At 39.3% G+C, this 25,162-nt stretch overlaps 1 protein-coding gene across 8 annotated transcripts in view; it reads right to left on the reverse strand.

Moving 5' to 3' along the window:
• Positions 1-18,463: 18,463 nt before the first annotated feature.
• The window catches only part of KIF27 (kinesin family member 27), an 81,694-nt gene continuing 74,995 nt past the window's right edge, over positions 18,464-25,162 (reverse strand). For all 8 annotated transcript variants that reach the window (XM_024753863.1, XM_024753869.1, XM_024753864.1 and 5 more), the window contains one exon: positions 18,464-19,367. In XM_024753863.1, the coding sequence (XP_024609631.1) occupies positions 18,883-19,367 (485 nt within the window). In that variant the 3' untranslated portion in view covers positions 18,464-18,882. The remainder of the gene's footprint in view (positions 19,368-25,162) is intronic.

Raw genomic sequence — 25,162 nt, forward strand, 5'->3', positions numbered from 1 at the left:
GAGGCGGGGGGCGGAGCGGGGGAGGGGCCTGACGCGCCCGCCGCCGCGCGCGGGGGTTTGTTTATTTTCTAGGTTGGTTGCTGCGCTGTCGCGTGGGTAGGGGTTCGCGGGTGACGTGAGCGCCCGGAGTTGGGGGAAAGAACCAGACCCACCTGCTGGAGAAGGGGAGCTACGGGGGCCGGGCAGGGTCCAAACGTCTCACGTAGGCGGCGGCGCCGCGGTCTTCGGGGTTACCGGGAAGAGAAGGGCTTACCCGGGATAGGTGGAAGGACGAAGGCCTCCCGAGAGAATAGGACTCCAGGCTATTTCCCCGCAGTTCGGCCGCTTCACCTGAATCGCGGAGAGCAGTTAGAGAGCCCTGCAGTGGAAAAGGGCCAGTGGAACGTGGGGGCCCGAATTCCCAGCCCCTCCGGGCTCGACCTCCAGTTAGTGAAGTAGGGTTGGTCCTGCAAACAAGATTTGAATAGAAAGACTGCATCAGTTCTCTGTAAGGAAAATAATGAACATTGCTCAGTTCTCTGTAGAGTTACAGCACTTTCACGTTACCTCCCTTCGTGCTCCATCAGGTAGTAGGATTCTCATTTTGCAAGCCAAGTTAAGTGACTTACCCAAAGCCTCACATCTAATAAACGGCAGAGCCGGAACACAGCTGTCCTGACTTCAAATTCTGTGCTGCTTACCGTTGTGTCACATTATCTTCCTAAATCACTTTGTTTCAACTAATAGTAGACGCCCCCATAGGTAAGACGCTGCAGGGTTACAGAGGGGAGTTAAAGCTGTTTTCCTTGCCTTCAAAATAAGAAATAAAACAAGGATAAAACAGTTAAAAGACAAACCATGACAGATGCCATGTGAAAAATACAGAGTACTGCAGAATATCAGGGAACTGCTCAGACCTGTCTGGGGAATCAGGAAAGAAAGGGAGTAAGGAGGAGAAGGCATTTGGGATTGACCTTGAAAGAGATGGGGATGGTGTTACAGCAAGAAGAGACAGCATGAGAACATATATGAAGGTGAATTAATGGAAGTTGTGTTCAGGAAAAGCAAATGGTAAGGCTCTAGGGCATGTTGAGAAGTGGCAGACAGAGGAGAATGGGGCCTGGGATGCCAAGTGGAAGAATTTGTATTCAAATCATTACTTAGTTTTTGTGGTTTAAAAGTTTGGGGGTTTAAAAGCCTTGCTTTTCTTTGATCTCTCTGTGAATGGATACAGAAATGAGAGGTGGGAAAATGGTCAGATAGACTTGCGATAGGCCAGGTAAAAGGTAATGATAAATCTGAACTAAAGGTAAGGCAGGAGGAATTTAAAAGAGCTTGGCTAAAAGATGATGTGGAAGCAGAATCTACAGAATTTGGCATTTGATTAATTGGTTTTCCAGTAAGAGGGGATTGCTTGAGAACATACATGAAGGAGGAAGAGAAAAATAAAAGGTAATGGAGGTTTTGAGTTTGGAGATAATTATAGAAGATAGAAAAAAGACAATTAGAGATAGGAATAGGAACTTCTTGAGAGATCAATTTACACTTGGACATTTTAAGGGTTTGAAGGATTGTTGAGACAGCCAGATAGAGGTGGACACTGAGAAGTTAGATGTAAAGGTTTTGAAGTAAGGGTAAGAGGGTTGAACTAGAAAATAGATTGGGAAGTTATCAGCCTAGCAGTGATATCACTGTGAGAGAAAAAAAGAAAACAAAGGGCAGAATCTTGGAGAACATCTTCTTTAGAACCTTGCTACTCAAAGCATGGTCAGTGGCCCAGCCACACTGGCCCAGCATCACCAGGGGGTTTGTTGGAAAGGTGGAATCTCAGCCCTCTCCACCCCAGACCTGCTGAATCAGGTCTTCAGTTTAACAAGACCCCCAAGTGATTTGTATCACATTAAAGTTTAAGAAGCTCAGACCTAGATGAGAAAAGCCAACAAATAAAGAAGGGATCTAACCTAGATAGAGAAGCCAGCAAAGAAAGAGAGGAGGAAGTGGGAGGAGAACCAGAGAAACACAGAATCACCAAAGCAAGATACATTGGAGTTTCACAAAGACAGGGGCAGGAAGGAGAGTTGATCACAATATCCAAAACCACAGAGGTCAAAAAGTGCAAGGAAAGAAGGTATGTTTGAACTTTGTGATTAGGTGGTGTGGTCATTATGACCATGTTGTTCTAACTGAAAGCTTGGAAACTGCCCCTTTGTGATTGGGGACAGCCTAGAAATATAATCCCTCCAGTCCCCACATATATGGGACATATTAAAGTAGGCTTGTGGATTTCATAGTGGGACAAAGTAGAAGTTCTTTTCTAGTTGCTTCTATCTTCTCAGTGAAATAAGAAACAAGATCATTTTGGGAGACTGCTAATTGTCCATCACAATGTATTCTCTCTTTCTTCCTGACCACAGAGACTATTTTTCTCAGCCTTTCTTTCAGTTGGGTATGGTCAAATGTGAAGTTATTGCTACTGGAATGTGAGCAGAGATGATGTCGGCCACTGCCAGGCTAGTGTGCCTCCTTCATGCATTTTTCCTTCCTGCCAGCTGGATTATGCAGATGACTACAAGTCCCTGGAGTTGGCAGAACCACAAGAAAGAATGTGCAGGGATGAAGGAGAGCTGCCCATTGACCTGGAACACCCACTCTGGATTATTTTGTGAGCAAGGTATAAATTTCTATTGAGTGGGAGCCATAACATTTTTGTTTGTTATAACAGTTTAGCCTACTGTGGCTCATGTAGTTATTAACTGAAAGTAATGAGGGGGGAGTTAGCAGGGGAGGGAGAGAAGAAGAGAGATGAAATACTAGTCTGTCAGTGTGGGAGAGGGAATTGATGAGGGAAACATGGTAAGGTTTCCAGGCACTAATAACGCCCACCTGAGTGAGTGGCCATGAATTTATAGTGAGACCAGTCAGTACGGTTGTGCATTTTTCTCCAGACAGATTTAGTTGCTCATGAGATGCGCAAGCACTGAGTAGGCAGTTTTGGATTACCCAGGACTGAGATTTGGCTGGGCAAGTAGGATGGGGAGAGATTGGCAAAGGGTAGTTGAGGGTAGATGCAAAGGAGGCATTATAATTTCAGATGTGGTAAGAAATAAGGCTTTGAGAGGGGTGGGGAACTGTGAAAAGATGGGAGGGTGAATGGAATGGTGTTTCTGATCAGGTTGAAGAATTGTTGGAGTTTAGGTACTGTAGAGAATGACCTGGAAAGAGAAGAGAGGGGTTGGAGAGTAGTAGGCTTGAAATTAAAATTAGAAGTAATGTCAGTAATGTCAAGGTGTAGGGAATGACCATAGATAGATGCGATGGCAGAGGGCAAAGATCGTTCCAAGAGAGATGGTCAAGGAACTGAGAGGCAGTAAGGATTTGAAAGATATCTATGTCTATATCTATATCTATATATTGCAAAGAATTATCTGCAGACGTGACAGTGGTGTTGGAGTAGTGAGTAGCTTTGAAGAGAGTGATAATGAGCCTGGTCCTAAAATCTTCAAAGAATGAGGGGCTGAATGCTCTGAATTAAGGTGTTCAAGGCCATCAGTGATTTAAGATGTTAAACTCTTGCATGTTTCAGGCACTTTAAAGCTTTGTTACTAATGTGAGATTTCTAATTGCTTCTCTTTGACCTCTCAGATTACAGATGGTGACTGCTTTCTTTAAGAGGAAATGCCCATCTGTCTGTATTATAAAACAAACACATGCCAGGGTTCCCAGTTTAAATGACTAAGCTTTAAAATTTGTCATAAACTACTCCTTCTACCTCCAACATGTATCTTCAAATAGACACATCAAAAGTGATGCTAGCCTTGCCACATCAAATAATGTGCTGTAACTGTTAAAATTCTATGTGAAAAACCTCAGCTATAGCTTAAGCTAACAATAAATAGGGATTGATTAGAGGCCTGACAAGTTGAAAATAACAAGATTACCTGTAGTTTAAAACATGAAGCACCCCATTATATAGCATAGGTGGTCTGGAGTCAGACTGCTAGGTGTTGAATCACAGCATCCATCTCACGGGATTATTGTGAGGATAAAATATTAATATATATAATACATATAAGCATTTAAAAGACTTTTTAGCACATATAAGCACTCAATAAAATTTAGGTATATTATTGTACTAATCTATATCTAATTCTTATGGAATTGCCTATAACTATAGTTGGACTTTTCCCACTTAGCAAACATGTTCGTTACATCTATTCGTGTTAATGGTAAGGAGACTTCTGGTTAAACACGGTGCATTGATCACATGTTTTTCCCTACTCACTCCAGATACCTCATTAAAATGAGAGTGAAGGGATAAAAAAGGTATAAAACCATAAAGACAATGCAAACAGGAAAAAAGATCCCTGCTGAAGAAGGATGTCAACAAACTTAGGAACATGGAAGGAGATGGATGAGTGACAATAACTTACCCAAACTAAGAAATTTAATATCTAAGCTTCTGGGAGGAGGTTGACCCAGCCAGAGTGAATCTTTTCACATCCCAGACCCTGGAAAGGGTCTGAAGCTAGAGCTGCCGCACCTCTGAAAGCAGAAGTAGAGTGGGACTGAGAATGAGAATTTATTATGAAGACTTTATGATGAACAGTGGGATCTTTCCTTCCCCCAGTCCCTAACCCATTCCCTCCTGCCTTAACTCAGCAGACAGGAAGTTTACTTTCTGGAGAGTTTGACGCAGAGCTCCTCTGGACCCCAGGCAGAGCTAAGGACAGGGATGACTCACTCCATAGAAAAGCAGAATTAAATGAAGTTATTATGCATGTTGAGTTATGAGACATATCCCCCCCACCCCAGCTTCATTCCCGAATTCAGATTCTAGAATGCTGGGATCATGTCAGGGAACTAGAAGCTTCCTCTGGGTGGAAAACCAGCTGGTCCAAGAGTAAAGGCCTACAAATATTGACAATTGGGGTTTCTGTAATGGAGAATGTGGCTTGTCACCTGTCTCTTTACAATGAAGCCCAACAGTAGACAAGTCCTGTTCCTACCAACAGAAGCTCTCATCCACTGTTAGTCAATAGTGAATAGTCCAGGATCTCCAGATATTTGAAGAAACCTCCTTACATGAAAGAGCCTGAAATGAACAAACAGGGTAAAAAAAGAAAAAAAGAAAAAGTCAGAGAGAGAGGGAGGGAAAGAAGGAAGGAAGGAAAGAAAGAAGAAGAGAAAAAGAAAAGAGGGACTTCCCTGGTGGCGCAGTGGTTGAGAGTCCGCCTGCCGATGCAGGGGACACGGGTTCGTGGTCCCGTGGGGGAAGATCCCACATGCCGCAGAGCACCTAGGCCCTTGAGCCATGGCCGCTGGGCCTGCGTGTCCGGAGCCTGTGCTCCGCAACGGCAGAGACCACAGCAGTGAGAGGCCCGCGTACGGCAAAAAAAAAAAAAAAAAGAAAAAAAGAAAAGAAACAGAGACAATGGAGGGAGCAGAAAAAGATGTCAAAGTAAAAAATTTTAACTCACATATGCTCAGGAATCTACTAGAGGGAGATGCCTCATCAAAATAAGGGTGTAAACCAAGAAACAGAAACCCACAGGACCTACCTGGTAAACAGGAGCTCCAACAAAAGAGAAAATAGGGAGAATTCCTGAGATAAAGTTGAAGGGAAGTTCCAGGATGACGACTGTGTAGCAGGCCTGGAGAGCAAACAGTCTACTCTGACACAGGAGGGTGGAGGGCTCCAGAAGGGATGTCTCCAAGGAAAAAACAAAACAACAACTATAAAAGCCACAGAACTGATCGATTACCTACTGTGTTTGAACCTTATGAGAGAAATTTCACAGCTCTGGTGGAACATATAGAGATGAAATGGTGATAGGGTATAGAGAAAACTAAGCAACCCAAGGAAGAGGGGGCTATAAATTCCAGGGAAAACAAAATAATTGTGGTGGACTATATGATTGTTTAATACTTGATGTTACCTTCCTGGCGGAGAATTATACTTCCCTGCCCCATTGATGTCAGACCCGGCAGGGTGAATTACAGTGGCCAGGGAAATAGAGGCACAGGCAGAAGCTTTAGAGCCGTGTCTCTGGGCCTGCCACAAGGTGGGCGCTTGTCAGAGGCTGCCTCTGGCCATCTGAGTCCTGAATGCAGACACCGCAGAACGAACTGCAGCTGGCCTGCCGCCAACATGCTGTGTAAATGAGGAATAACCCTTTATTGTTGTAGGCCACTGAGGTTTTTGTGGTAATTTGTTAATGCAACATAATTAACCTCTCCTGACTGATATAACATGGGATGCTGTGGACAATATATAAAATAGAGATTAAAATATATAAACACTGAACAATGGGATATAAGCATATTGGGAAATTAGTAAATGGCATAAAATGGCTAAAACGGAATAACTAAGCCATGGCAATAGAAATGTGCTCTTTAGGGCTTCCCTGGTGGCACAATAGTTGAGAATCTGCCTGCTAATGCAGGGGACACGGGTTCGAGCCCTGGTCTGGGAAGATCCCACATGCCGCGGAGCAACTAGGCCCGTGAGCCACAATTACTGAGCCTGGGCGTCTGGAGCCTGTGCTCCGCAACAAGAGAGACTGCGATAGTGAAGAGGCCCACGCACCGCAATGAAGAGTGGCCCCCATTTGCCGCAACTAGAGAAAGCCCTCATACAGAAACAAAGACCCAATACAGCCAAAAATAAATATAAATAAATAAATAAAAGATTATTATTAATTAAAAAAAAGAAAAAAGAAATGTGCTCTTTAGAAACGTGGAGTTAAATAGCAGAACAGCAGTTTTCCTTTGAGAAGCAGGCATCAGAGTGACGACCAATGGAGCAGGGCCTTCTGTTTATTGTTACGAGCTTTGTAATTATTTGACTCAAACCATATATGCTGTCACTTTGAAAAAAATGACAAGAAAAAATTAATGCCAAGTGAGAAGAGGGAAATGTTGTAGTATTATTGTTTTCTTGTTTTTTGTGTGTTTTTTATAAATTTTATTTATTTATTTATTTATTTGGCTGCATTGGGTCTTCGTTTCTGTGTGAGGGCTTTCTCTAGTTGCAGCGAGCGGGGGCCACTCTTCATCGCGGTGCGTGGGCCTCTTACTGTTGCAGCCTCTCCTGTTGCGGAGCACAGGCTCCACACGCGCAGGCTCAGTAGTTGTGGCTCTCGGGCCCCAGTTGCTCCGCAGCATGTGGGATCTTCTCAGACCAGGGCTCAAACCCGTGTCCCCTGCATTGGCAGGCAGATTCTTAACCACTGCGCCACCAGGGAAGCCCAGTATTATTGTTTTTAATTCAGTCAATTTAATAGACTGATCATTAATCATCCCGCAGTAATATTAAGATTGTAAGTAAAACTATTCCTGATTAATAATTAATTTTAAAATATCTTTTTCAAGAGAATTGGATGAATCAAATAAGCTAAACTTTTTCATTCTACCTTCACACTGCCCACTACAAAATAGAAATGTCAATATGGCTTTGCTAGTATTTTGACTCAGCTACCTCCTTCCCTTGCCCTTACTATGGTGTTATTTACAGTGTACTATTTATATGAAGTCAAACGTCACTAACTTGGATTTGAAAAATGACCTACATGAATATGGAATTGTTTTATGAAAGGCTATTTTGTACTTTCAAAAATAATTAATTTTTAAAATACCCTCTCACACTAGACCCAAAAAAAAAAAAAAAAAAAGGATTTTCCTCAGGAGCCTTGGAGTGATTAAAATCGATGTTATGCATAGATATAGACACAGATATCACCTATAAATTATTTGTAAATAATTAGTTCTACTTAATGGGTTTCAAATTCTCTTCTGGTATTTTGTACATCATCTGTACTATGTCTAAAGAGAAAGGATTTCGGGCAGCAAAAGTAAACCAGTCCAATTGCTGTGTAAATTGTACAGAATAAATGCAGCAGGCTTTCCATAGCCTTTCGATTCTTTAGTGTGGTCCTTTTGTGATCTAAGCTACCTTCCTATCCTCAACTGCAGCCATCCCTTACACCCAGCACTAATTCAGTCACTCAGCAGATTGTTATTTGGAGTCCCCAATGTACTAGGACCATTACTAAACTGCTTGCTGTTCCCTGAGTATATGGTGTTGTCTCCCCTTTCTTAGCCTTTGCAATGGGGTTTCCTGATCTAAAATGCTATTCCTCTTATTCTTATACCTTCTAAAACCCAACTTATCCATTAAGACACAAGGGGCACCTTCTTAGGGAAGCCTTCCCTTACCCTTGAACGTTAAAAGCCCTTCCTCCATACTCCCATAGTGCCCTCTATATTTTTACCAGAGCCATTATATTCTCCTTTATATTGTGAGTCCCATTAAAACAGAAACCTGGCCTTTTACTCACTTGTATGTCACTAGAGTGCCAGGCTCCTTGTATGCGTTCAAATGGTCAAAATGTTACTGCCTGTCTTTATTCAACAGACTGTGTGCTTCTTGGTGGATGGGTCTGTGATTTATTAAACTATGTTTTTTTTTTAGCATAACACCTAGCACATAGAAATTGGTTGAATAAATTAGCTTTCTCTGCATCACCATTAATCTTTAAAATATATAGCATTGAGGAATATGCAGAAAGTATCCTCGTGATACAGAGAGACAGGGTGCTGAGGATTGTTCCATTTGTGTTTTACTTAAATAGGAAAAATACATGTGAAAGACCTGAGACTATAGACTACAAAAGCCAAATTACCTAGTGGTGCTCTATGCTCTTACCATCCTTCACCTAGCAACAAGAAAAACAAATAATTTTGAAGGAATAATCTTAAAATAATCAGCTAAAAAGTTATGATCATCATCAACAAAAAAAAGTTGGATTTCTGGGAATTCTTTAGCAGTCCAGTGGTTAGAACTCCGAGCTCCCACTGCAGGGGGGCACAGGTTCAATCTCTGGTTAGGGAACTAAGATCCTGCAAGCCATGCAGCGTGGCCAATTAAAAAAAAAAAAAAAAAGGTGGATTTCTGCTCATTCAGTCAGTTTGTATGGGTAAACATTACCTAAGTTCCTTGATTCATGGTGTGGTGTGTTTCTAACCCAAATTTACTATCCATCACAAATTGTGATCAATATACAAAAATTAGTTGTATTTCTATACACTAGCAATGAACAATCTGAAAATGAAATTAATAGAACAAGTCCATTTACAATAGCATCAAAAGAAAAGAAATATTCAGGAATAAATTTAGCCAAAGAAGCATAAGACTTGTATACTGAAAACTACAAAAGATGGTTAAAAGAAATTAAAGATATAAATAAATAAAAGCCCATGTTTATGGACTGGAAAACTTAATATTATTAAGATGGCAATACTCCCCAAATATAGATACATATTCAATGTAATTCCTATCAAAATTCCAACAGACTTTTTTGCAGAAATGGATAAGCTGTTCCTAACATTCATAATCAAACTCAAGGGACCCCAAATAGCCAAAACAATATTGACAAAAGATAAAGCTGGTAAACTGACACTTCCCAACTTGAAAATTTACTACATAGCTACAGTAATCAACTGTGGCACTAGCATAAGATATAAGCCAATGGAATAGAATCAAGAGTCCATAAACAAACTCAAACATCTATGGTCAATTAGCTTTCAACAAGGGTGCCAAGACAACTCAGTAAGGAAAAGATAGTTTTTTTCAGTAAATGGTGCTGAGACAACTTGATATACACATGCAAAAGAATGAAGTTGAACCTCTACCTCACACCGCATACAAAAATTAATTCAAAATGGACCCTAGACATAAATGAAAGAACTAAAATAATAAAACTCTTTTTATTTATTTATTTATTTTTGGCTGCTTGGGTCTTTGTTGCTACGCGCAGGCTTTCTCTAGTTGCGGCAAGCAGGGGCTACTCTTCGTTGGGGTGCACGGGCTTCTCATTATGGTGGCTTCTCTTGGTGTGGAGCATGGGCTCTAGGCACATTGGCTGCAGTAGTTGCAGCATGCAGGCCCAGTAGTGTGGCTCACAGGCTCTAGAGTGCAGGCTCAGTAGTTCTAGCGCATGGGCTTAGTTGCTCCGCTGAATGTAGGATCTTCCTGGACCAGGACTCGAACCCATGTTGCCTGCATTGGCAGGTGGATTCTTAACCACTGTGCCACCAGGGAAGTCCCAACAATAAAACTCTTAGAAGGAAAGACAGGTGTAAATCTGTATGATATTGGAGTAGGCAATGGTTTCTTAGATATGACAACTAAAGCAAAAACAACCAAAAGAAAAAGAGATAAACTGGATTTCATCAAAAGCAAAAACTTCTGCAATGCAAAGGACACCATCAAAAAAGTAAAAAGACAACACAGAATGGGAGAAAATATTTGCAAATCATATCTGATAAGGGACTTGTATCTAGCAAATATAAAGAACTCTTACAATTCAACATTGAAAACACAAATAGCTCAATTTTAAAGGGACAAAGGATTTGAACAGACATTTCTCCAGAGAAGATAAACAAATGGCCAATAAACACATGAAAAAAATATTCAGTATCATTAGTCATTAGGAAAATGTAACTCAAATCACAGTGAGATACCACTTCACATCGACTAGGATGGGTATAATAAAAAAGACAGGGAATAATAAGTGTTGGCAAGGATGTAAAGTAATTGGACCCCTCATACACTGCTGGTGGGAATGTAAAATGGTGCAGCTGCTATGGAAAACAGTTCAGCAATCTCTCCAAAAGTTAAACGTAGATTTACCATATGAATCAGAAATTCCACTCTTAGGCGTATACCCAAGAGAACTGAAAACATATTCACACAAAAGCTTGTACACAGATGTTTATAGCATTCTATAGCATGGTTATTCATAAGAGCCAAATTATAGAAATAATCCAAATGTCCATCAACTCATGAAAGGATAAACAAAATGTGGTATATTCAGTCATACAAAGGAATGAAATACTCTTACAGGCTACATGAATGAATCTTGGAAACATTATCCTAAGGAAAAAAGCCATACACTAAAGGATGTATGAAATGTCAAAAAGAGGCAATTCCACAGAGACAGAGAGATTAGTGGTTGCCAGGGGATGGGAGAAAATGAAAATTGGGACTGATTACTAATTAAAACAGAGGGTTTTTTGGCATGATGAAAATGTTCTGGAATTAGTAAGATTGCACAACACAGTGAATATACTAAAAACTACTGAACTGTGCACTTTAAGATGGTAAATTTTTTGTTATGTGAATTATATCTCAAAAAAATTTTAAGTGGAATGTGATCCTAAACTTAAAATAAGTTCTAAGCAACTGTATAGATCAAAACAGTAGATCTAGAGCAGCTTCCAATGGCTCAGCAAAATTAGTCAGTGCTCTTCCCCTCCCATAAAAACTTGCTGGATGGGACTTCTGTGTTCAGATGCAATTTATGATAATTGCCCCTTTTGAGCATGCATGCACTGGGTCAATTGAAAAGCAATTTTTAAGTTGGTGAGCTTACATCTGTTTTTTACAGCTTTGTGTGTTTGTCTAACTCAGAAACCATTTCTAACTAAAAAAAAAGCATCCTTGATTCTCTATTCCCTTACCCTGCTTTATTTTCTCCATAGTACTCATCACTGCAATCAATGTAAGTTCCTTGAGTGATAGGGCTTTTAGTTCTCAGCTCTAGCCTCAATGATAAAAGGTTAATAGAAAACATAAAGCAGAAAAATGCCTACAAATTAAAATCTAAAGAAAATTTCCATCAGTTGTCTATAGATGGCATTTTTGTGATATCTTCAGAATACAGGTAACTTTAATTATCAGCTCACCCTTTGAAAGAGGTACAGATTTTTCCCCGTGCAAGAACTAAACTCCGGGGTACTGGACTGGTTCTGAAGGGTGTTTTGGTTTGCTGTAGCCTGGCCAATTAAACTCACATAATCAGGTCCTTACATCTAGTTTCCCTTCTCAGTGATTAGTGAGATAGTGAACTTTGTAATAAACCTTATAAGAGGACCAATGAAAGTAACTCTCCCAGGAAAAGTGTATGTTAGTATTCTTCCTCTCTATTTGTTCATAATCCACTAGAATACTTCTGATTATAGGTTCCATTACACTTAAAGTCTTGGCCTTCTCTTTGATTACTTGGCTGCACAGGTCATGGGTACTTTGATCTAAATAGAGACAAAATATTCCTTAACGTTGGCAGATACTTGTGAACTAAGGGAAATGAGCTTCCCTCAGAATACTTACAAAGGAGACTGCCATGGGAATGTTAGATTTAATTCTAATATACTTCTTGTATATAGTAGCTAAGAGTATGAAAGGCCAAAGACTGACTTTGCTGTTAATTTGATCACATACCTATACATGTACCAAAAAATTAACTTTTACAGTTTCCCTAAGGGAAAAATTGAGCTTATAATATTTACCAAATAGAAACTAGACTTTTCAGTTTTAAGGAAAGTTATTTTCTTTCTTTTTTTTTCTTTTTAATTTTTGGCTGCGTTGGGTCTTTGTTGCTGCGCTCAGGCTTTCTCTAGTTGTGGCAAGTGGGGGCCACTCTTCATTGCGGTGCGCAGGCTTCTCATTGCGGTGGCTTCTCGTGTTGCGGAGCACGGGCTCTAGGCGTGCCAGCTTCAGTAGTTGCGGTGCATGGGCTCAGCAGTTGTGCCACACGAGATCGGTAATTGTGGCGCACGGGCTCAGTCGCTCTGTGGCATGTGGGATTTTTCCGGACCAGGGCTTGAACCCGTGTCCCCTGCATTGGCAGGCAGATTCTTAACCACTCCATCACCAGGGAAGTCCCAGAAAAGTTATTTTCTAGCCAGAATTCATCAATAACAAAAAAATGTAATTGTTACTAAAGAAATAAGTAATAAATGGCCAAAAACTGGTGGTTAAAAACCCAGTGAAAACATATTTTTTTGTTTGTAAATCAAAGAAATAGTCATGAAGCACTTCTGAGGCCTATAAAAATAGACTCAGCCAAGTCTTTAAAATATTTTCTTGTGAGAATTGAATTCACATGAAACTTCCCAGAGACTAGTTATTTCTACTGTTGCTAACATATATAATTAAAACTCTGAGAATTTGTTTTAAAATGTTTTTTGATATATATAAAATAAGCAACCACATTTGTGCTAAAAAGTTATCACATTTTGACAACCAACTCCATGGAAAACCTACTTGTAATTCTATCATAAACATGTATGATCCTTTAGTTTTCAAAGTGCTTTTATATATTTATTTGATAAAGCAACAAACTACATGTAGTAAAAACAGTAGTTTCACTACCAAATAATTTATTAAATAATTAGAGTTGCATTTGAAAAATAAGGTTTTGATTTTAAATGCAAGGGAGTGATTCATACATTGCTTTCTTTTAAAAGAAATGGCTGTTTGGTGTTTTAGAAAATATAATTATTTAAGGTACTTCATTAATAAGATTATAACCTGGGTCATTCTGATCATGTTCTGGTTGTCTTACAGCCAGTGACACCTAGGGAAAATGTCCAGTGAAACAGACAGGCTTACTTCCAGGCTTTGAATGGAACAATTTAAATGCTGCCCAACCCCCAGGTGATGGTATGAATTTCAAAAGACTGGCACCTCAGTATACAAATACCTTGCCCTTTTCCCGATCTAGAAAAAAATAATCACGCTAGAAAGTGACAACAAAACTTTGATAATACTTATAAATTATCAAAATTATAAATTCAGATTCACTCCTTACTCCTTTTCATGGTGGACAATGAAATACCATTGAAGGCCACAAACAAAAATGAATAACATCAGTTCAGCCTCTCAAGGCAGTCTAAGAGCTGCTGGTTTGTAATTATGAATGGAAGTCTTTTAGCCAAAGATTTTTCAGGAGAAAAATTCAGGGATATTTTAGCAGAGAGAAAAATTAAGCAAAATGAAAAAAAAAAAATTAAGCAAAATGGTTAAGTATTGTTTTATAAAGATAAATCCTGTCAATTCTGCCTACAGTGTTTGTTTTTGCATATTCTTCATGGTTCTTCAACGGTAAAATCACTTAAGTCCTTCACTTAAATTCTTCAGTTTGTTACAACTGATGAAATTTATCTAAAACTAATGTTTCTTGTAATTCTCTACTGAATGGCTCCACAATTTCCATTCAAATTCTGTCTAGGGTGGCTTTTTTTCATACAATTCTGAATTAATAGTAATCATAGGAAGAGAGATCAGTATTAAAAACTGGGATGTATATTTTCAAATGGCAAATTCAATACTAACTAGGAGTATTCTTTAGGGTATAGAGATAGCCAAAGAGTGAAGTTAAATTTATGTTGCTTCAAGAGAAATAAAATATATTCTCTTAAAACATTTTTGAAAATTCCTTGCTGGCCTATGGAATGCTTTAAAATAAACCACTTTTTCTTCTCTTTTTATCAGAGCTATTTGAATCCTGGAACACTGTGGGGAGTGAGGGGTAAGTAAGCTATAATCTGCCTATAATTTGTTGTTACTTGGGGCAGGGTTCAAGAAGTGGTTCTTTTAAGAGACCCCTCAGATCAAATAAATTCTAACAATATTTACCACTTTGGACTTGAAAAATCATACCTTGCTTTGTATATACTGTAATAAGCTTGAAAACACAATAATACAGTATGCAAATATTGTCTCAAGATGCATTTCTTTTGTTCTACTTTAATTACAGAAGTATTTACTAATAAATGGAGTTTTAAATTTCCAAAAATCCTAAGTATACAAGTTTTTAGATGTTTAGTTTTCTACTCTTCTGTTGTGAATGGTTCTGTTCCCTGGGCATATAAGGATCTTGCTCATTATAACAAAGTCTGTGAGATTGTTCTATTTTTCTCTTTGAGTACTGTAGAGATCACTCAGTGGAGTTTTGTGTAATAATTTACCAATAGAACCTAATACCTAAATCTAAGTCAATATATTTGGGTTCAGTTAAATTACAATAGTGACAATTCTGTTGATTCATTGTGGACATTCCTAGGAAAGAAGATATAAAAAGGGACAAAAAGAACTATGCAAAATATCAAAAGCCAACATTATAACATCAAGTTTTTCTGAGCTTTCTTTTTATAATTTCTCTTGTTCTAACTACCACCACATTGAGGTATTGTTGGTGTCAACATGAAGGCCATCATAAAAATCAAACACCACTCTAGTATTCGCTGCCACGTATGCACTGCATTCCAAAAGCAAGGAATGGAAGCAGTCACCCCTGATGCAGGCATTAAGGGGTGCATTGTTTGTAGAGAATTTTAAAACAATGAAACTTATGAAAAGTCAGTCTACTTATTATTATTAGCATCAAGGTAAACAATGACAGTGATAAAATACTCCTCGCCATAAGAAAGATGCTCCTATATCCACCCTTTGAGTATTACTGCCCAGATGAGCTCAAAATACTACATACCCAATGCATGAGATATTTATTGTGGCAAGATCTCACTCTCAACTTTATTTTCAATTTTTGAAAATATAAACATAGAAGATATATGTGTTATCAATCTAATCAAGGCAGCCTGCAGCCTCTTATATCTTTAAATGTAAAATATACATAATGAATATTTTAAAAAATTCCAGTGAAGTTGAGAGAGGAATTGTACACATGAGTGGACACTGAGCTTTCATTATTCATACTCCAGGTGCTTTATAAAATCACAAGTATGTCCCTAAGGAAATAAATGAAAGAGCAAAACATGTCACACTTGCTTTTAATGCATGAGAATTTGTGTTGACTATAGAACCAAACTCCCACTAAGGAATTGACTTCTTAGCAATTCATTCTAAGACTTAGTATGACACTTCATTTTAAAATATAAGACGCCCATTCTTAAATAAGCATTTATCACTTTATTGACCTGGACTATTACAAACAAGCCAATGGCAATAAAGTCCAAATTACTGAAGATCATATGTATATTTTTGCTGACTCCTTGGACACTGAGTTCATGAAGATATGAAGAACAAAGGGGAGGAAAAATATTAGCGAAGGAAAACAAACATTAAAGCACAAAAGCACCTTCACTGATGTCCTTGCCACCCATAGTTCTCAGACTCATAGAATTCTCCAACTCTGTTATCTACAACACTCTGGAGTTAGGGAAAGAACTAGTACTTTATGGAGGCAAATATGTTTCTTTCCAAATGCTCTGTTATAGGTGGAAAAAAAATAATGAACAAAAAACCCCCCACAAACATATTTCATATACATGCAAAAAGACAAAATGTTTAGACTAAGGAGAGCATGTGAAACAGAGGGTAAATTTATTACTAGTTAATGTAAAAAGAATTGTACTTGCCTTGGGGGAGATGACAATTTTTCTTTCCTTTGTGACTGCACTGACTAAACTAGAAAGACAAGAAGTTCACTCCCAGAATATATTATCCAGGACATGATTTATATGTTTGTTTGAGTATTTATATGAAATCTATCATAGCATATAAAGGATGTATGTTTAACCAAAAGGAAGAAAAAAAATTGTACCTTTGTTATTTAGATGTCAGTTCACATTTGCATTATCAAATCTACTCATTGTTGGTTTAATATAAATTTTCTTGCTTTGTTAGTGAGCTGGCTTTTAGAAAATGTGTTTATATTTCCACAGGTAAAGCAAATATGTGTCAATTTCTTGGGCAAGCAGAATTCCAATGTCAAAATACATTCTTATATGAATTATTTCTAAATTATTACTTAATTTTATAAGGAACTTAAAATTAGGGGCTTCATTAATAAATATGTACATATTAATAAATATATGATTGCTGTGCTTTGCTAAGGCACTGGCCTTTTGCCATTGTCTGTCTGTCTATCTATCTATCTAAAACACACATTATATACAATATATATATTAAATACATATCATACAAACCAAAGGCAAAAAGAGAAAACTAGCTGAAAACAGGAATCTGACTTCAAATAGTCCCTGTTAAAAAAATAAAATCTCTAAGTTGGTTTGTAAATTTGTTGGTTGAAACAGTTTCTCATTGGGCCGAAGTTATAACTTGTGGTTCCGTTTCCAGGTTAAGTCCACAGAAGTCTATTTAACCCATAATTCAAATGAGTTTTAATACCATACTTAAGAGATCTAGAAACTATTCACCAATTTAGAAGTTTGTTTTGGCTTGGTTTTCTTCTCCTATAGGAACTGTTTTTTACCAGTAAGACCAAGGAACCCTACTTCGTAGGGGCTAGAAACTAGAAAAGGAAAACAGTCTTTGAGCACAGGGCAACAGTCTGGGTCTTAGGTGAGATGGTCAGGGTCAATAGCAACAAAAGAAAGAACAAAAAAAACTTAGTATCATGTAGGAAAAGTTGGAGTCAGTAATAAAGTGGGTTACTCTCATGGAGTAAGCTTCCATAAATCAGGTTGATTTTGCTACTGCCCCCCAAACATTAATTGGTTTAAGAAAAAACTTTATTTTACAAGCAAAAGTTTGGAAAAGTAACAAAAATAACAATATAAGTAACAAAATCATACCTCTGGTCATTATAATGAAATGTTTTCTGTGATTGAAAACTACAATGAAAAATTTGTTGGGCAAAGCCATGTTTAGTTCTTAATTCCAAACTGAGGTTTACATTATATAATAAGATTTAGACCAAAAATATCTTGAAGAAAAAATTTCATTTACATATTTACAACCCCCGTGCAATCTGGGCGGCCTGTGTACAGGCCTGACTAACCAGGCTGTAAAGGAAAAAAATCTCAGATTAAGCCCATCAACTTATTAGCTAAAGATCCTCTGGCTAGATGTCAAGCTTTATAGGTGTACTCCATATGACCAGATACCTTTTCCTTGATATGTTAGAATACTTTAGTTATTCTGTCCTTGTTTCCCTATTCCATGGAACTGTATTTATTTCTCCCAATTTTAGTAGCATAATGAGAGATATGCTGAATAGATAGGGCAAGAGAGAGATGATAAACCTATATTCCAAAATATTAGCAAACCAATAATATAATACTCTAAAAGCAATTCCAGAAAAAAGAGCAGAGACCGTGTTTAAAAAGTCAAGAATGATCACTCAGCCTCTGAGGAGCATAAATTAACCTTAATCCCTAAACCTAGCCAGTTGCCTTAGCCCATAGAGTGCATTCTGGCACAAATTTTCAGCTGTTTCAGCCAAAACATACGCAGCAGGTGACTCTCTCTCTGATATAAGCAATATTTAATTGTTTCTTTTTTTTTTAAATAAGATGTTGGGGGTAGGAGTTTTAGTAATTTATTTATTTATTTTTGCTGTGTTGGGTCTTCATTTCTGTGCGAGGGCTTTCTCTAGTTGTGGCAAGTGGGGGCCACTCTTCATCATGGTGCACGGGCCTCTCACTATAGCAGCCTCTCTTGTTGTGGAGCACAGGCTCCAGACGCGCAGGCCCAGTAGTTGTGGCTCACGGGCCTAGTTGCTCCGCGGCATGTGGGATCCTCCCAGACCAGGGCTCGAACCTGTGTCCCCTGCATTAGCAGGCAGATTCCCAACCACTGCTCCACCAGGGAAGTGCCCTAACTGTTTTTTAAAAAAATAACAAAATATACTTGTATTTGAGAATAACAATATAAATTTATATTATAATTATTGTATTATAACATACTTTTATAATATAACAATATACTTAATAATATACTTTTATATTATATAATAATATACATTTAATGGATATTTTAGTTTATTATTCTACTCTTAGTTTTGTTCTTCAAATATGCCCGGAAAAAATTTTAAGCAAATTTAGAAGTGGAAACATTTAAATGTTCCATTACTTGATAAAGCATGTGTTTGGTTATTATGGAAATACAAATTAAAACTTCTCAAATATACTATAGAAGATATACATATCCATGGTATACAAAAGGATTAGGGATTACTTCCTCCCCTTCTTCTTTTATCCTGAGGGAACAGCTAGTGAGCTTAAGCTTTAATTTTTAACAGATTAGAAAAAGGAATCTTACCCACCTACTAAATTAAAATTTTTCTTATTAAATGCCTAAGTTTTTAAGTCACTCATTTTCCTAGCTACTTCAATGGAATCAGCAGTCATAGATCCAACCCCAACTCCAAGATTGGAACTTCGTAACAACAGTTCCAAGGCAGAAATCTGACGTAACTCTCTGCGACACAACTTTACACGTGTGACACTATGCAACTGTGCCACATTTCCTACTGGCTGAATTTGGGGTGTTGGTCGACTGTGAGATTTTGTAAACTGATTGCTATCCCTTTCTGTTTTGGCCTCATTGCTTAACAAATGCCCACTAGTGGGTGCTAAAGAGCTACAAATTGGTGGTAATTCTGTGCCTTCTTCCCAGAGCTTCTGAGGATTTGGTTGTGTTCTTGAACTGCTTGTGGAACTGTCCAATTGTCTTTCCCTTCCACTTAATTTTATACTTTCAGTTCTGGATGCCCATTTTAATTCTTCTGAAACCATGCCTGCTTCTTCTGGGTTCTGTATTCCATTTCCAGCATCATGATCTAAAAATAATCCAAAAAGCAGAAAAAAAAATTAAGAGGTTTCCTCCAAAACAGGTATTTTAATCATGATATCTTAACATAACTACATTATTATCATGCAATATAAATTGTCTTCCAGCTTTTTTTGTTAAGTGACTTCTTTGAGAGGAACAGAAGTGTGAACATTAATTATTCTTATTTCACTTAGAGGCATCTTGCATGTGAATAACTGAGAACTTTCAATTAATAGAACAAAACTGAGTAGTAGTCTTCTAGAGATTTTGGTACCCCTGGAAACACAGAGGTGCTTTACGCCTCTCTGGTGCCCTTCCACACCTGCCTCTGCTGGGCTTGCCACTGGTAAATCACATTTCAAATCCTGGTCATATCTCCAGGGAATGTTCTGGGACTTGGCATTATATGTGTGAAAATCTAGTCTTTTTTTTTTAATTTTTTTTTTTTGCGGTACACGGGCCTCTCACTGTTGTGGCCTCTCCTGCCGCGGAGCACAGGCTCCGGACGCGCAGGCTAAGCGGCCATGGCTCATGGGCCCAGCCGCTCCACGGCATGTGGGATCCTCCTGGACTGGGGCACGAACCCGTGTCCCCTGCATCGGCAGGCGTACTCTCAACCACTGCGCCACCAGGGAAGCACAAAAATCTAGTCTTGATTGAACTCCAAGCATGAGAGCAGGGTTCTTCCGTCTGAATGTACTCTGGGGTACATGCCACTGCTTTCACCATCAAAATGGGAATGACAGCATACCCCTCAGTGGGGACCACCTTGCTGGAATGAGTGATAGGAGTGAGTGAAATTATCAAAGCTTGAGGCCCTCAAATCATAGAATAATCTAATATCAAAGACAAAACTTACTTAAGGGAAGTCCATATAGGTACTAGACCTAATGCAAAGAAACAATGCCAACTTTAACATATGTTGATGATGCAATTAGGACACTTCTGGTCCTGCGAGAACCAAGTTTAAAAACAGAAGTTGCACACTGGCAGCTCCCAAGCCAAATCTGCCCACAGACATGTTTTACTTAGCCTATAAAATAATATGTGATACAAAATTTTAAAAGTGGAAAGTTTCATATAAAAATATAGATTTCCGGATTTTAAAGAAAATGAGAAAAACTGACAATTTCTGCCTGGCAACAGCAGCTGGAGCAGAGCTGCCCCTGCCAATTTAGACAACTGCTGCAGTCCCACCGCTCACTTTGGCTTCCTGGCTCCTGCAGGCATTTTAGTTTGTGACCCTGGTTTAAAACATAATTCATTTTCTATATAACCTTTAAAAATTGTGAATAACTCTTTTGTACACCTGAAATTTATATAACATCATACATCAACTCTACTCAATAAAAAAAAAGAAAAAAAAGGATTGATTTTCTAGTTTTTAAAATTCTTCTCACAAACAAAAAACTTGAACTAGCAAATGACATAGACCCTCATGTGGAATTAGCAGGTACAAAGTTGATCATAGTGCTCACAGTGGCTCCCCAACTTTGCTGCACATTAGTGTCACCTGGAAGCTTTTAAAAATCCTTTGGCCTAATAACCTATACTGGAAAAGAACCCGAAAAAGAGCGTGTGTGTATATATATATCTGAATCACTTTGCTGTACACCTGAAACTAACAGAATATTGTAAATCAACTATATTTCAATGAAAAAAAAAATCCTGATGCCCAGGTCACAGTGTCTCGGGGAGGGAGCCAGGCATCTTAATTTTTTTTTTTTTTTTTTTTTTGGGTACGCCGGCCTCTCACCGCTGTGGCCTCTCCCGCCGCGGAGCACAGGCTCCGGACGCGCAGGCCCAGCGGCCACGGCTCATGGGCCCAGCTGCTCCGCAGCATGTGGGATCCTCCCAGACCGGGGCACGAACCTGTGTCCCCTGCATCGGCAGGCGGACTCCCAACCACTGCGCCACCAGGGAAGCCCCTTAATTTTTAAAGATCATATGAGAAAGAGCAGAGATGGGCTCATTGGAAAGGCTCACTTCCAAGCCCACTTAGATTCCTCACAATATAAAGTTTCCCTCTTCCAGAATTTCAACACCGAAGGAACAAACTAAAGAAAGATTTATTCACCCATAGTCACACAGCCAGTAAAAGAAATTAGGATCCCAACCAGATCTTCTGACTCTAGTATCCTGATATGTAGAGTTTTATAGTGGTTTAAATTGATACAAGAATAGAGTTTTGGGGGAGACCTTCAAGATGGCGGAGGAGTAAGACATGGAGATCACCTTCCTCAGCACAAATACATCTGAAGTACATCTACATGTGGAACAACTCCTACAGAAAACCTACTGAACGCTGGCAGAAGACCTCAGACCTCCCAAAAGGCAAGAAACTCCCCACATACCTGGGTAGGGCAAAAGAAAAAAGAAAAAACAGAGACAAAAGAATAGGGACGGGACCTGCACCTCGGGGAGGGAGCTGTGAAAGAGGAAAAGTTTCCACACACTAGGAAGCCCCTTCACTGGCATAGACAGGGGTTGGGCGGGGGGGAAGCTTCAGAGCCACGGAGGAGACTGCAGCAATAGGGGTGCAGAGGGCAAAGCGGAGAGATTCCCGCACAGAGGATCGGTGCCGACCAGCACTCACCAGCCCGAGAGGCTTGTCTGCTCATCCGCTGGGGCGGGAGGATTCAGAGCACCGCCTAAACGAACTCCTGAGACGGGCAAGAGCCGCGGCTATCAGCACGGACCCCAGAGACAGGCTTGAAACGCTAAGGCTGCTGCTGCAGCCACCAAGAAGCCTGTGTGCAAGCACAGGGCACTGTCCACACCTCCCCTCCAAGGAGCCTGTGCAGCCCACCACTGCCAGGGTCCTGTGATCCAGGGACAACTAGCTCGGGAGAACACACGGCGCGCCTCAGGCTGGTGCAACGTCATGCTGGCCTCTGCTGCTGCAGGCTCGCCCCACATCGCCCCACATTCCGTACACCTCCCTCCCGCCCCCGGCCTGCGAGAGCCAGAGCCCCTAATCAGCTGCTACTTTAACCCCGTCCTGTCTGGGCGAAGAACAGACGCCCTCAGGCGACCTACATGCAGAGGCAGGGCCAAATCCAAAGCTGAACCCCGGGAGCCGTGCGAACAAAGAAGAGAAAGGGAAATCTCTCCCAGCAGCCTCAGGCGCAGCAGATTAAATCTCCACAATCAACTTCATGTACCCTGCATCTCTGGAATACCTGAATAGACAACGAATCATCCCAAATTGAGGAGGTGGACTTTGGGAGCAACTGTTGACTTGGGGTTGCTTTCTGCATCTAATTTGTTCCTGGCTTTATGTTTATCTTAGTTTAGTATTTAGAGTTTATTATCATTGGTAGATTTGTTTATTGATTTAGTTGCTCTCTTCCTTTTTTTTTATATATATATATAGATATGTATATATTTTTCCTCTTTCTCTTTCTGTGAGTGTGTATGTGTATGCTTCTTTGTGTGATTTTGTCTGTATAGCTTTGCTTTTACCATTTGTCCTAGGGTTCTGTCAGTCTGGCTTTTTTTTTTTTTTTAACTATAGTTTTTAGTACTTGTTATCATTGGTGAATTTGTTTTTTGGTTTGGTTGCTCTCTTTGTTTCTTTCTTTTTTCTATTACTTTTAAATTTTTTTATTTTTAATAATTTTTTTTTAAATAACTTTATTTTTCTTTCTTTCTTTCTCTTCTTCTCCCTTTTCTTCTGAGCCTTGTGACTAACAGGGTCTTGGTGCTCCGGCCAGGTGTGAGGCCAGTGCCTCTGAGGTGGGAGAGCTGAGTTCAGGATATTAGTCCACCAGAAACCTCCCAGCTCCATGTAATACCAAACGGTGAAAGCTCTCCCAGAGATCTCCATCTCAACGCTAAGACCCAGCTTCATTCAACGACCAGCAAGCTACAGTGCTGGACACCCTATGCCAAACAACTAGCAAGACAGGAACACAACCCCACCCATTAGCAGAGAGGCTGCCTAAAATCATAATAAGGCCACAGACACTCCAAAACACACCACCAGATGCAGTCCTGCCCACCAGAAAGACAAGATCCAGCCTCATCCAGCAGAACACAGGCACTAGTCCCCTCCACCAGGAAGCCTACACAACCCACTGTACCAACCTTAGACACTGGGGGAAGACACCAAAAACAACAAGAACTACAAACCTGCAGCCTGCGAAAAGGAGACCCCAAACACAGTAAGTTAAGCAAAATGAGAAGACAGATACACAGCAGGCGAAGGAGCAAGGTAAAAACTCACCAGACCAAAAAAATGAAGAGGAAGTAGGCAGTCTACCTGAAAGAGAATTCAGAGCAATGATAGTAAAGATGATCCAAAATCTTGGAAACAGAATGGAGAAAATACAAGAAACGTTTAACAAGGACCTAGAAGAATTAAAGAGCAAACAAACAATGAAGAACAACACAATAAATGAAATTTAAAATTCTCTAGAAGGAATCAATAGCAGAATAACTGAGGCAGAAGAACGGATAAGTGACCAGGAGGATAAAATAGTGGAAGTAACTACTGCACAACAGAATAAAGAAAAAAGAATGAAAGAATTGAGGACAGTCTTGGAGACCTCTGGGGCAACATCAAATGCACAAACATTTGAATTATAGGGGTCCCAGAAGAAGAAGAGAAAAAGAAAGGGACTGAGAAAATATTTGAAGAGATTATAGTTGAAAACTTCATAATATGGGAAAGGAAATAGTCAATCAAGTCCAGGAAGTGCAGAGAGTCCCATACAGGATAAAACCAAGAAGAAACACGCCAAGACACACATTAAGCAAACTATCAAAAATTAAATACAAAGAAAAAACATTAAAAGCAGCAAGGGAAAAACAACAAGTTACATACAAGGGAATCCCCATAAGGTTAACAGCTGATCTTTCAGCAGAAAGTGCAAGCCAGAGGGAGTGGCAGGACATATTGAAAGTGATGAAAGGGAAAAACCTACAACTAAGATTACTCTACCCAGCAAGGATCTTATTCAGATTTGAAAGAGAAATTAAAACCTTTACAGACAAGCAAAGGCTAAGAGAATTCAGCACCACCAAACCAGCTTTAAAACAAATGCTAAAGAACTTCTCTAGGCAGGAAACACAAGACAAGGAAAAGACCTACAAAAACAAACCCAAAATAATTAAGAAAATGGTAATAAGAACATACATATCGATAATTACCTTAAATGTAAGTGGATTAAATACTCTAACCAAAAGACATAGACTGGATGAATGGATACAAAAACAAGACCCATATATATGCTGTCTACAAGAGACCCACTTCAGACCTAGAGACACACACAGACTGAAAGTGAGGGCCTGGATAAAGATATTCCATGTAAATGGAGATCAGAAGAAAGCTGGAGTAGCGATTCTCATATCAGAAAAAATAGACTTTAAAATAAAGACTATTACAAGAGACAAAGAAGGACACTACATAATGATCAAGGGATCAATCCAAGAAGAAGATATAACAACTGTAAATATTTATGCACGCCACATAGGAGCACCTCAATACATAAGGCAAATACTAACAGCCATAAAAGGAGAAATTGACAGTAACACAATCATAGTAGGAGACTTTAACACTCCACTTTCACCAATTGACAGATCGTCCAAAATGAAAATAAGTAAGAAAACACAAGCTTTAAATGATACATTAAACAAGATGGACGTAATTGATATTTATAGGACACTCCATCCAAAAACAACAGAATACACATTTGTCTCAAGTGCTCATGGAACATTCTCCAGGATAGATCATATCTTGGGTCACAAATCAAGCCTTGGTAAATTTAAGAAAATTGAAATTGTATCAAGTATCTTTTC

This window comes from Neophocaena asiaeorientalis, unplaced genomic scaffold (genome assembly GCF_003031525.2).
Source record: "Neophocaena asiaeorientalis asiaeorientalis breed wild unplaced genomic scaffold, Neophocaena_asiaeorientalis_V1.1 scaffold220, whole genome shotgun sequence".
Taxonomy (NCBI): domain Eukaryota; kingdom Metazoa; phylum Chordata; class Mammalia; order Artiodactyla; family Phocoenidae; genus Neophocaena; species Neophocaena asiaeorientalis.